The sequence below is a fragment of the Siniperca chuatsi genome, linkage group LG16 (genome assembly GCF_020085105.1).
Source record: "Siniperca chuatsi isolate FFG_IHB_CAS linkage group LG16, ASM2008510v1, whole genome shotgun sequence".
Lineage (NCBI taxonomy): Eukaryota > Metazoa > Chordata > Actinopteri > Centrarchiformes > Sinipercidae > Siniperca > Siniperca chuatsi.
Window position 1 is genome coordinate 18,238,326 of NC_058057.1, and position 12,108 is coordinate 18,250,433.

A 12,108-nucleotide genomic window follows, 5' to 3' on the forward strand; every position below is an offset into this window, starting at 1 on the left:
GGGAAAAAACACAATTAAAGAAACATCCACAATGGCAACAGTTAGCGGAGAAATTTTCTCAGTTTTGAGCGCACTAAATATTAATTAGGCAGTCGGGGGCAGACTCTCCTGTTCTGTATGAGGAGGGACAGGTTACCTCACCGAGGCGGTGGCGCACTGAAAGGCTTCATTCTTGAGGGCTGCATTTGACTGGTGTATTCCCGAGACAGCAGAGAAGGCAGGAGAAACACTGTAATCATGGTAAGATCTCTGTCTCTGGTGACGTGCTTGGAAACGGGGCTTGTGGGCTTTTCGGTCGATAGACTAGGCCTATTTGAGGACTGGACTGCATGGATAACACTGAAAAGCTTCAGGGCCACTGTTTGTTGTGGTTGTATGGAGCTACAGTTTGTGTAGAAACCTGTTAGACCTTCATCAGGATGGCGCCGATAGTCAAAAACCTCTTTTCAATGAGCGAATGTTTATCCCTGGAACTGTTGTATTTCATATGTAAACACTTCAGGCTGTACTTCCAAACATCAAGAATAAGTAGGCGTAATGAAAACATTAATAGCCCGTAATAATATATTATATAATATAGGATGAACAGGACCGTTAAATGTCTAAAATAATACCCAACAAGAACAGGTCGGCTATGATTTTTTTAAACCAATAATTAGCCTACCAGGGCCACTCCCACACCTACAGGCAGCGTGGGTTGTGCGTCAAAATGAAAAGTGAAAAAACAGTAAGCCTACTTAATTAAAACTTTGTCACGTCATGATCTTGTTTCCTAGTTCCTTTATTTGATTAAAAAGAACAAGTCGAAACAACGACTAGTCACTTAGACAGTAGTGGTTAAAGGGTTAAATTCCTCGACTAAGCAGCATGGAAATACTGACTTGAGCTGCCCGCCAAGTCAAACAAGGGCACGCAGATTCAAGACAGTCTGCTAGAAACTGAATTCAACAGGCTCTCAAAGTGCGTCATTTCCCTTGGAAAAGTTTGTTTAGACACGGCCTCTTCGCTGCCTTCAATTGCTAAAATGAATGTAGGAATTTTGAGCACGATACATATCAACAACTTGGATGACGTGGTTCAGCAAATATAGGACAGCTGTGTCCCTTTACTCAGCCTAAACCAGAGTTGTTGCATCTATGTTCACACTGTAATGTTCTTGTTTGTGTAGCCTATTTGATATGACACGATGGGTCTATTTTGGACCACTTTGGAGAGTTTGTGAGGATAATTTCTCTCCTGCTGTTTTTGTTTATTAAAACATGACTTCCAAATTTTTGGACTTTATTAGCCTACTCGGTCTCGGTTGTAATGATGAAAACTACAAGATCAAATTTGTCAAATTTGACTTCTAGCAAGTGTCTCACATTTTTGACAGCCAAGTGATACTTTGATGTTTGAGGTGCTGCAATTTGTCACCATTTGGGTATCCCTTACACATCATTGTTTAGCATTCTGTGAGAATTCTTGCATAATCCCATTTCCTCTATTTCATTATATTAAATTCATTAAATGTATGAATGTATATATTAAATGGAACAGGTAATGTCAAAGCCATACTTGTTCTTTATTCTCCTTTTGTAATGGAGTGAATCTCTGTCTGTGCTGCTTACTTTGTAAAGCAGAACAACAAATACACATATCAATAGTTATGTAGCGACAGTAACAATCTATATGAAATGCACATATACACAAACACTACATGTTATTTGACTTTCAAACAAGACATATATGGAAAGCTGTACAATGATTCACAGAAACTTCAAGTTTCTGTGAGTCATTGTACAGCTTGGGAGATGGCTTTATGATGTGTGCCAAGCACTCCATTACAGTCCAATTTTTCCTTTAAACATTTCTGATTCCAAAAATGTGAAATACAAACCATGATATGATGATAGTGAATGGACAAACAATCTACACTATATCCTGCAGCTGCAATGACAAAACTGACAGCAGTCAACAGAAACATAATTCCCATTTTAAATGTTTTTACACAGGAGAACAGGTAATACATCTAAATTAGCTTTGACCTTGTGACCCTACACAAAAACCAAAACCAGTTATACTGAAAGCTTCCGGAATATTGGAAGTAATAACAAAACATAGCCAGCATTTCTAGCCCAGTTTCAAGATCAGTCAAATTTATTTTCATTTTAAGTCTTAAAATGTTTGTTTTTTCAACATAGAGGGTAAAACATTCACAATCATTGCTGATAGCAGCCAGTCATACAAATAAACCTGAGTTTAGTTGGCTGACCACTTGTTGACTAACCGGCTTCATAGTGATACTCGTGTAAGAAGTTTACGAAGAGCCCTTGAAGGCATCATTTTACCACCGGGCTGCGTGCGCTCCGCTGGAGGGGCAGAACTTCATAAGCGTCCGTCACTCCGATGCCATTCTACCGCTCTCGTGCAGTTGTGGCTGCTTTACTAGATGCAAGGAGGACTAAACACAACATGTTCATCAATTGGACATGCATCCTAGTGCTGATCCTCTGCTGTACAAACTGACAGCAGTTTATATTTTGGAGTTGGGCGAAAAGTTTTCTTCTATGTCTAATTAAGGGTGAGTTGATCTTGAAATTACTGCCATAAGGTTTTGCTCAAAGTTAGAGAGTTAAGGATGGCACTTTGCTAAGGCAGAGAATCTTTTTTTAATGACAAATTTCTCCTCTTTCGTACTGCTATTGTTTATCCTTGTGGAATGATTTTGTTTTTGTTTTATGCTCTTTAGGAGTTATTGTTCTAAACCAAAATCATGTTCACAACCTACATAAAGAATCTCAATGATATGGTATTTTCTACGGTAAGCTTACAGGTTATAAGCACTCCTGCATGTCTTTGCTATGCTGAGAGATGCATGGCCATACTAAAAAATATCTATGAACAAACAACCCCTATTTACTTTAGATCCCAAGCCTGCACTCCCTTCCTTTGTTCATTGGCAATTTATCATATTTGCACTACCACGTGTAACTACTGTCAGTTTATCTAAAGTTTGTGCATATTTATTTGAAATATGCATGTTTATTAACTGCCACTGCATGTGTAAGCAGACATTTATGTTATGAGTTATTTCTGCTTTGCTTTAGTCTGAGAGCCCTGAGGAGCAGCCCAGTACTGGGGTGTTGGGTCGTATCGGGAGCTGGTTCTCTCCCTGGAGGGGAAAGGGTCCGAAGAGTCCTGCTGAAAATGCCTCCCCTACTAGTGATCAGGCTCTTAAGTCAGAGGGAGTTGAGGAGAGTGAGGAGTCTGTGAGACCCCAGGCAAGGGCACAACAGCGGGAGGAGAAGGAACCAAGCTCCAGTCCCAATCCACGGGGTCTCTCAAGAGACATTTTCTCCTTTGAAGAGGAGGACGCCACGCAGTCTGCCCACAGAGACGGCTCTGTAAGCAGCACTGAGACAGCAGAAGGAGGTCCAAGAGAGGAGGAGTTTGTGGATTGCAGGAAGAGAATAGGGCAGGGCAAGGAGAGGGAGGAGAGCAGCAACGGTACTTCAGCGGGCGGGAATCCTGAGAAGAATGCCAGTCATCTGACACATTTCTCTTACTCCTCTGAGCAGGGAGTGGTATGGGACTCTGACCAGGACCACACCCAGCCTCAGGCCCAAAGACAAGCACAGGCCCAGACAAGCAGGAGGCTCCATGTGTACCTGGAGGAGACCAGCGTGATTCAATGTGGCCAAGACACCTGTGCTGGACAGGAAGTTATCCGCACCAAAGTCACGAAAAACCTACAGGTCCTCCCCAAGGCAAAGTCATTACCAAGTTTTGATTCACCAAAGAGCTCAAGTTCAACAAGTGCAGAGAACAAAGATATAAATGTGAGGCCTGCTGTTGGGACACAGAGTTACTACAGTGCCCTAGTGGGAGTATCACTGAAATCACGCAAAGACTCACAGTTAGAGTCTGAAACTGATAAAGAACAAACCGAAACAGACAGCATGGGGCGTAAAAACACAGCCAAAAGGAGATTAAGGAAGAATTCTCAGGGAGATGGAGGGAACAGCCCCCAGGAAAAAACACCTTCCAATACCCAACCTGTCACAGAGGGATTCCCTACATCAGATAATTCACTGACCTGTCCGACTCCTCAGGGCAAAAGTCCAAAGACTCACTTGGGAGAGTCATCTGTAAACACCTCCTCAAAGCCCAACCCCACCTCTCAGGCCTCACTTGAAGGAGTGGAGAGTAAGACTTCCTGCCCAGATACAGTCAAGCAGTTGGACAACTTCCAGGACTCAAACTCAGTCGCTGCAGCCACTCTGACATGTGTTGTTGATGGGGACGCAGACATGGAGGACGATGACAGTCTTTACAAAGTAGAAAGGAAGACAGAGACACCAGAGTCCAAACGCAGGAGTATGAAGGTTTCTCGAAGTGAGGTGAAGCTTTTTACAAAATATGTGCCTTTGAATCCTAAGCAAAGTCCAGCAGGAGACAACCAGGATTTTAAGCCAGCATTAAAGAATACCAAAGATGAAGCAAAGGATAAGCCCAAAACAGAGAGTGATGCAAGGTAAGTCTTCACCTAAATGTAATTGGTTAAAAATAGACATAGAATGGTTTGTGATTTGTTATAAAGAATGAAACAATGACTCATCACATTTCCATAAACTGCAGTGTATATAGCAGTCTTCCAATAATGTATTCCACTTAAAATACCCTATTTGTCAGGATTACATGTTTCATTTTACAACTAGTGTACCTCCAACATTAGCAGACATTTTAACCTACCTGTTAAGCTTTAACATGACATTGCTATCAGGGGATGTGTGTTAACTGCTATGGGTGGAATATCACAGGTGTATTCACAGTGAAACAATGGTGTGAGTCATAAGACAGAGTATAGCCCTGTGCTTCAAGATAAGCACTGTAAAGTACAGATCAGATTAAAATGTAGGTCATATTGAATTTATCAAATCAACCAAACATTAAACTAACATTTGTCTGTGCAGACAACATGGTTGAGGCAGTTGAGCAACTTGAGTCAAAATCAACTTTAAATTTTGCACATTTTGCAAAATATAAAATGTATGTTTGAATTCAAACCTTTACTTCTTATCATAAACAGACTACATGACCTAAAGAAAATAGATGAGGAGCCTAAGCCAGTCGCCGGCCGGATTTCAGATAAAATCAGCCTCTTTGAGCACCCTGCAAGGGAGTCCAACAAGCAGACCTTCCAAACCCAGAGGAGTGCTGATGTCTCTCCAGTCAGGAAAGCCATGGGGAGGCTGGAAGAAAATGTTGTGTTGTCAGACCAGAGGTCAAGATCAGCTGAAGGTCACAGCATGGCCAGGTCCAGCTCTGCGTCACCCGTCAGGGAGAAGCCAATGATGATCAAGCCTCAAAAGCCAGCTATGACAGGAATGTCTCAACAGTCCACCTCATCTGTGGTAGTTGCTGCATCAAAGTCACCAGAACTGGACAATCAGGGTAAACTGGATACAAAAGAGGAGACACAGGCAAAAGCAATGTCAGAGATAACATTAAAACCCGATGGACAAGATACCGCTGCTGTAGGGGGAAAGATTTCCATTCCTAAAGAACAACCAACTGACTCCAAAACAAAGGACACAGTGGCCTCGAAAACAGCAGATCAACGTATGAAACCTAACAGTGTTCAAACAGATTTCCCAGCTAAAGGGCCAGGTGATTCAGCAGAACTGACCAATAACATTAGCCCACAGTCCAAAGGCCCTAGCAGAACAGGCTCCCGCTCTAAAAGAAGAAAAAGTAGGGAACCAACCAGTCCCATCAGTCCAAATAGTGAAAACAAACCAGACTGTTCTACAAGTAAGCCAGAGGTCACCGCTATAAAACAAGAACAGGTAGATGATAGAGAGGAGACTGCCTCTGCCTCCAAACAACTCACAGAGAAAGTCTCATTACCATCTGATAAAGCACAAGGAAATACATCAGATAAACAGTCTTTCTCTGATACCAAACAGAAAGCATTTACAAAGGAATTGAAGGTGTTAGACAAACAGAAGAAACAGTTAGATTCTTCATTTAAAAAGGAGAATATTGACAAACCAGTCAACAGACAGGAGGGATTGCCTGAACCATCTGTCAACAAAGATGAACCTGATACTGCTGCTTGTAGCAGTGGAACAAAGGTGTCTGTTGACAACAATCCCATTATTTTACCCCAAAAGGAGGAAAAGGCAGGGGGACAGAGCCTCGTATTCACACAGGAGAGGAAAAAGGCCTCCAAGGACAGCAGAGAAACTTCAGCCTCCTCCCCCTCATCTGCAGTTGAACAACTTATTGAGAAGACTCCTTTGATGGAGCAAAAGCCACCTGTTGAACATCCCAAATTACATAAAGAATTGTCAATGCAATCTGAACCAAAAAGTAAAGGTAAAGTAAGCGAAACCAATAAAAAACAGGACACAGTGCAAACCAAGCAACCCCAAAACAAGGACACAGAACTTATTAATCAGGCTGAGAGTAAAGATGTGGAGAAACTAGAAAAGGCAGAGAGCGAAAAAACAAATCGGACTGAGAAGAAAGACAAAGAAAAACCGCAGCAGCTCCTGCATTCAGATAAAAATACCTCAAAGACCAAGGTTTCAGACGGTGGACAAGGTATCTCAGGGACAGAGGGGAGTGTTGCTAAGGATGATGAAAGAAAAAATGTTCAAAGAAAAGAAAAGACACAGCCAGTTAAAGACATAACAAAACCAGAAAGCAACCAAACAGAACCAGCCTCTGAGTCCTCAGAAAAGACGAGTGCATCATTAGACCTCCACGCTCAAACACAACATGTCAGACAGATGACAACTACACATCCACAAAAAGCTGCCGTTTGTGCTGTCACCCAGACTAATGAGGCTGTGAGTGGGACCAAGAGTGACAAAGGGCCTTCGAAGGGGGAGACAACAACAAATGTGCCTTCTGAGTTGCAAACAAAGTCTACAGAAAGCCCTGCAACAGAAACAGAGCCAGTGGTCATTTTAGCAGAACCACAGCCTAATTCTGTAGCTGTGGAAAAAACAGAGAATTCACCAGATGACTCATGTGCACATGGAGCTAATGGGGCTGAGTTCTCCAGCTCAAAACCTATTACCAAAGCAACTACAGCAGTTAAGGAAGTGGCTGTAAAAGCCACAAATGACTCTCCAGCACTGATGACTGCACAGGCAGAGAAAGAATCATCTGTTAAAGAGCCCACTCCGATTTCTCTCTCTAAATCTGAGAGCAGCGAGGGAGCAGGGCAGGATGATGGGAAAAAAAGCTCAACTGTCAAATCAGTGCCCCCAGAAGTCAAAATTTCAGGAGGTATCATGAAACTCACTCCTAGACGCCCACAGTGTGAGGAATCAAAAAATACAGAGAGGACAAGTGATATCACTTCATTCAAGGGTGCAGGAAAAAAAGCACAGCCCTCTGATAGCACTGCTTCTAGCTCCACAGTTAATGTGGTAGAGAAGGCAGCTGGGAAAACATTCCATTCACCAATGAATGAACTTTCACCTGTTGCTAATGGTGATATCTCCCCACTTCCACAACTCCACACAGTCAACAAGGAACCTGTCAAAAACAAGCCAAGTCAAACTCCAAAAGCACCCACTTCCCCAGAGGCTAATAAGATGATCCCAGACTCAATCCAGCGTTCATCCATGAAGAAGCTCCATTTGCCACGGGGACTAAGCAAAGATGATTCTGCAACACGGCACGACGTCCCCTCGAGCTGGCTGGATGTGGACTTTCCCAAACGGAAACTTAAAGTCCCGGTGCCCAAACTGAGCTCTTCTGGAAGTGAGAGCAATCTTCTGGACACTTCCGGTGAGCTAGATGATGATGAATTCATTGAGAAAATCAAGAAACTTTGTGCCCCATTCTCCCTCCCACCACGTAAACACAACCTACTCCGGCCACCTCAGCCGCCGTTTGCCATGCCTGCTATCAAGGAGGACCGCTTTGAGAAGACATTTGACCCTGAAGAGTTTACGTTTGGCTTGAGGAAGAAGAATAAGTTCACCATAGACACAACCCCGAGCCTCTTAGCCCAGCTCCAGACCAAGGAGGCAATATCTGGCCTAAAGCCTGCCAGGGCTAGTTTGGCAGACAGGAGCATGCTGCTCAGTAGCCTGGACACTCACTCTCGCCTGAGGGACACGACCCCTGCCAAAGATGAGGAGGATGTCAAGGAAGAGAAAGATGACCAGATCAAGGTGAAGTCTCGCTTAGAGGGGAGCTGTGTCCTAAGCAGCCTCACCTCCTCCAGCTTCAGAGGGAAGAGGAATGGAGTTCAAACGCACGCAGAAGGCACCAACTCTGGGGATGTGTCACCTAGCGAGGCCCCCCAGCTAAGCCCTCCACCTTTAACCCAGCCACCCCCGCCATGCCCAACTGCCACAGCTCCACTCAAAGACACACTGGCCAAGCAGAGCTCTATAAGCAACAGAGAGGAAGCTCAGGCTGCGGAGGCTGTGGTCAGTGACTCAGGTCCTCCACTTCCCTCCTTTAACGACATCAAGCTGCCGGACTATTTAGAGAAGTACCTCCCCCGAGAACCAGCAAAACCAGTGCAGAGCATACAAGGACAGGAGCAAGTCAGAACAGAGGTTAGTTTTTCTGTATGTAATTTCTACCAACTAAGAATGATGTGAATGGTAAAGAAGTTGTACTCATAATACAGAGATTTCACAGAAGAAATACCTCTTGCAAGCACAGACAAGTTGAAGTTAAGCAAAGTGATTGACCAATAACATCAAAAATCAGAGTGTATTGATTGTCTAATGAAGGGAAATACTTATAGAACCAAGTGCTCTTTTTAACATGTCTCTAAATAATAACAAACATCATTGCGGTACGCATTTTTTATCTAAAAATGTTTCTTGTGCGTCTCTTTTAAGTAGAGATGCACAAGAAACAACTTTTATACTTACCTGATGGTTTTCTGTTTATGCATTAGGTTACTGGAAAAATGACAACACCAGCCTGTGGAAGTGAAACACACCTGGCTGTGAAACCAGGTCCGGTGCTTCCTGAGGTTGTGCCTCCATGTTTTCCTGGGATTCTTCCAACCACACACCCTACACTCCCTGAGCTTAAGCAGCCTCCGGCTCAGCCACAGGGGATACTTATTAATAATGTAAGTGTGCGGCATACATACTATTAAAAGATATATAAGAGTTTAGTATCACAAATCAAAGCTGTACATCTCTTTGAAGTATATGTATATGAGCTTAGACTGCTTGCTGCACTGGCAAGTAAACGGGAAACTATTTATATCCCTCATTTCCCTTAGAGCAGCTCTTCCTACATTTTTTATGGAGAAATGCACTTTTTTTAACCCAATTTGCATTCTGGTATCAGGTATTATCAGTAGTAGGGAAGCTTCTCAATCTACACAACAGTGGATCTTTTGTCTCGATGGTCCCTTTGATTTGATTTGGGCTGGTGAAAATGACTGTGTAGTGTATAGGGCTTCAACTAGTGACTATTTTAGATGTCCTTAATTTCCTAATCATTTCCAAATAATTGCCTAGGAAGAATAATGTAATTTGGTACTAATTCCCACCAAAAAGCACCACAGAGCGCCACAGGAAGTCATTCCTGCCTGTGGCCATCAAACTCTTTAACTCCTCCCTCTAAGGGTTAGTCTGTATGACCCTAGGCCACTAAACTGGACATTGATCATTACATCTCTGCCATACTCTAAATAATTGTGCAATATTCTGTTTACTACTCCCGTGCAAAATTTAGTTTTCCCGTGTTAGTTGTTCCTAATTATTGACACTGCTGTGCAATATCTTAATAATCAGTACATGCACCACTGCTTATTACTTATTACTTATTTTATTACATTGTATTATTATACTGTATTATCAGTATCAACCGGTAAACCCACTTGGTACCTCACACTTATTTTATCTTATACTTATACCCACCTGGTACTTAATTTATTTTCTGACCTGTTTTTTATGGTGTTTTATAGTGAATTATATTTTTTTTTGCTAGTACTTTCTCCTGTGCACTGACGCGAGCTACTGTAACAAAGAGTTTCCCTTTTGGGAGCAATAAAGTATTTCTGATTCTGATAATTATGGGAAAAATTAATTTCCTGGAAAGCATAGCTCAATTTAAACCCAAGTAAATATTTATTCTGTTGCAATTTATGATCGAAAATGTTTGTTCTCCATATATGTTGAATTGTATGTTTGCCTGCAGACAAATTAAAAAAAATTCAGTTCAGTCAAGTTATTAGTTAGAATAACTATAACTGGATTGAACACTGTCTCGATTTTTGTATTATTAATACAATATAATAATATAGCTCTTTCCAACGTCTTGGAAATGATCAGAAATTATGACATTACGGACATTTTTTTATTTATTGATGAATCTGCAGATTAATGTCAATTAACCAATTAGCTGTTCGGTCAATAAAGTGTCTGAAAATAGTGAAAAATTCTCATTATTATTTTCCAAAGCCCAGGTTGACATATTTAAATAGCTTGTTTTGTCCGACCAACAGTCCAAAACCCAAAGTTATTCAGTTTACTATCAAAGAAGACAAAGAAAACAAGCAAATACTTACATTTGTGAAGCTAGAGCAAGTGAACGTTTGGCAGTTTTGCTTAAAGCATTACTTAAATCACTAATCAATGATCAAAATTGTTACTGACTTGATGTTACATGCTTTCTAGTTGCTGTAGTTGAATTTTTTTCAGTTTTCTTTCGCTGTCAAACTGTAAGCATGCTGTATTAAGAAACACTTTTTCTCTGCTGGGTATGCCTGCCAGTGTGGTGCTTGAATACAAATTCTAAACAGTGTAGTCTCCATGGATGCACTGTGTCTCTGGAAGTAAACTAAAAGGTCAGGGCATTAAACAGGCAAAGAGCTGCTGCACCAACAAAACCAACAGATTAGCTTCTCTAGCATTTTATAGATGTTTGCCAGGCTCTGCTGTCGTTGTCGCAATTATAATTCTGTGTTTTTGCATTCCAGATAAGAATTGCCAAGGGATTTCACAAGCGCCCTGGAAAGGTACATTTGGCACAGCTTTGCCCACATACTGTAGAATAAAAAAAAGATGGAGAGAGGAATCTGGACAGACAACTCTCTGTTCTGTGAAAACATCTGCTATTCATATGGTGTTCTTGGGGGTAAACAAAGTACTTAAAAAAAAAACAGTGTAGTGCAAATGCTCAGCTGGATGTGATTACAATCATGGAATTCAGTGCTGCCAACAGAGTGCAAAACTTGTGGTTCTTCATTATAGTAGTTGCAAGAAAGAGAGATACTTCCCTAGCGCTCGACATTTTTAGTTTCTTGCCTACACATCATTTTAATTCAGTCTAGCTTCAGCTTTAGCTGTCCTGGGGATCCACTGTCATGACTGGCATTAACAAACAAATAAAGAAAACACTGTGGCTTTAGAATAAAACCAAGACAGTGTTATTGGCTACAGAGTCTCCAGAGCAGCCATTTTTTTAGTTCATTATTCACAAACTTTTATGTTAAAGTGATGCATTACATTAACAGCACGCCCTGGTGGTTGAAGTAATTGTGAAGTAATTGTGTGCCTCTACACGCTTTTTGGTGTAGAGGCACCGTCTCAAACAGAAATATGCTTTTACTGTAAGCACAAAAGAGAAATGAAGGAAGTGCTATGCTATTAAGTCCATCTCAGAATTCGGTGAATCATGATTTAATATAATGCAGTAAGCATGTAATGCATTTTCCTCTGTCTGTACACAGATGGTGTTGTTTGAGAAAGCTCAGTTCAGTGGCCAGTCGTATGAGATTTACAGGGATGTAGCAGATGCTACTTCTCTGCAGTTCTCGCCTCTCATATCTGTGAAGGTCGTTAGAGGATGGTAAGTAGTATGGTACTTAACTGCAATTATATACCCACTCTCACAAGTTTTGTTTACATTCTGGCAGAAGTGTTGAATGCATTTCCTTCCCCATAAAACATTTGCAAAGCAATTTATTTATTTTTTAAAACCTGCATTGTTTACACCCATGTTTACTTGCTAGCAGTCTTCTTCTTCCCTGCCTTTGCTGGAGCATTGCTGTGTTTTTTGATGTGTTGCCACCACCTTTAAATCAGTGGAATAGTGTGAAACCATTGGAAGGAATGTGTATTG

At 41.7% G+C, this 12,108-nt stretch overlaps 1 protein-coding gene across 2 annotated transcripts in view; it reads left to right on the forward strand.

The window, feature by feature from the left end:
- LOC122863431 (beta/gamma crystallin domain-containing protein 1-like) overlaps window positions 1–12,108 on the forward strand; it is a 27,817-nt gene continuing 15,709 nt past the window's right edge. The window contains exons 1-7 of one of the 2 annotated variants that reach the window (XM_044169931.1): window positions 1,851–2,563; window positions 2,732–2,803; window positions 3,090–4,516; window positions 5,072–8,573; window positions 8,924–9,103; window positions 10,964–11,002; window positions 11,717–11,835. In XM_044169931.1, coding sequence (XP_044025866.1) covers window positions 2,756–2,803; window positions 3,090–4,516; window positions 5,072–8,573; window positions 8,924–9,103; window positions 10,964–11,002; window positions 11,717–11,835 — 5,315 coding nt within the window. In that variant the 5' untranslated portion in view covers window positions 1,851–2,563; window positions 2,732–2,755. Of the gene's footprint in view, window positions 241–1,850; window positions 2,564–2,731; window positions 2,804–3,089; window positions 4,517–5,071; window positions 8,574–8,923; window positions 9,104–10,963; window positions 11,003–11,716; window positions 11,836–12,108 lie in introns of those variants that run through there. The other variant, XM_044169932.1, reaches the window with a different exon arrangement.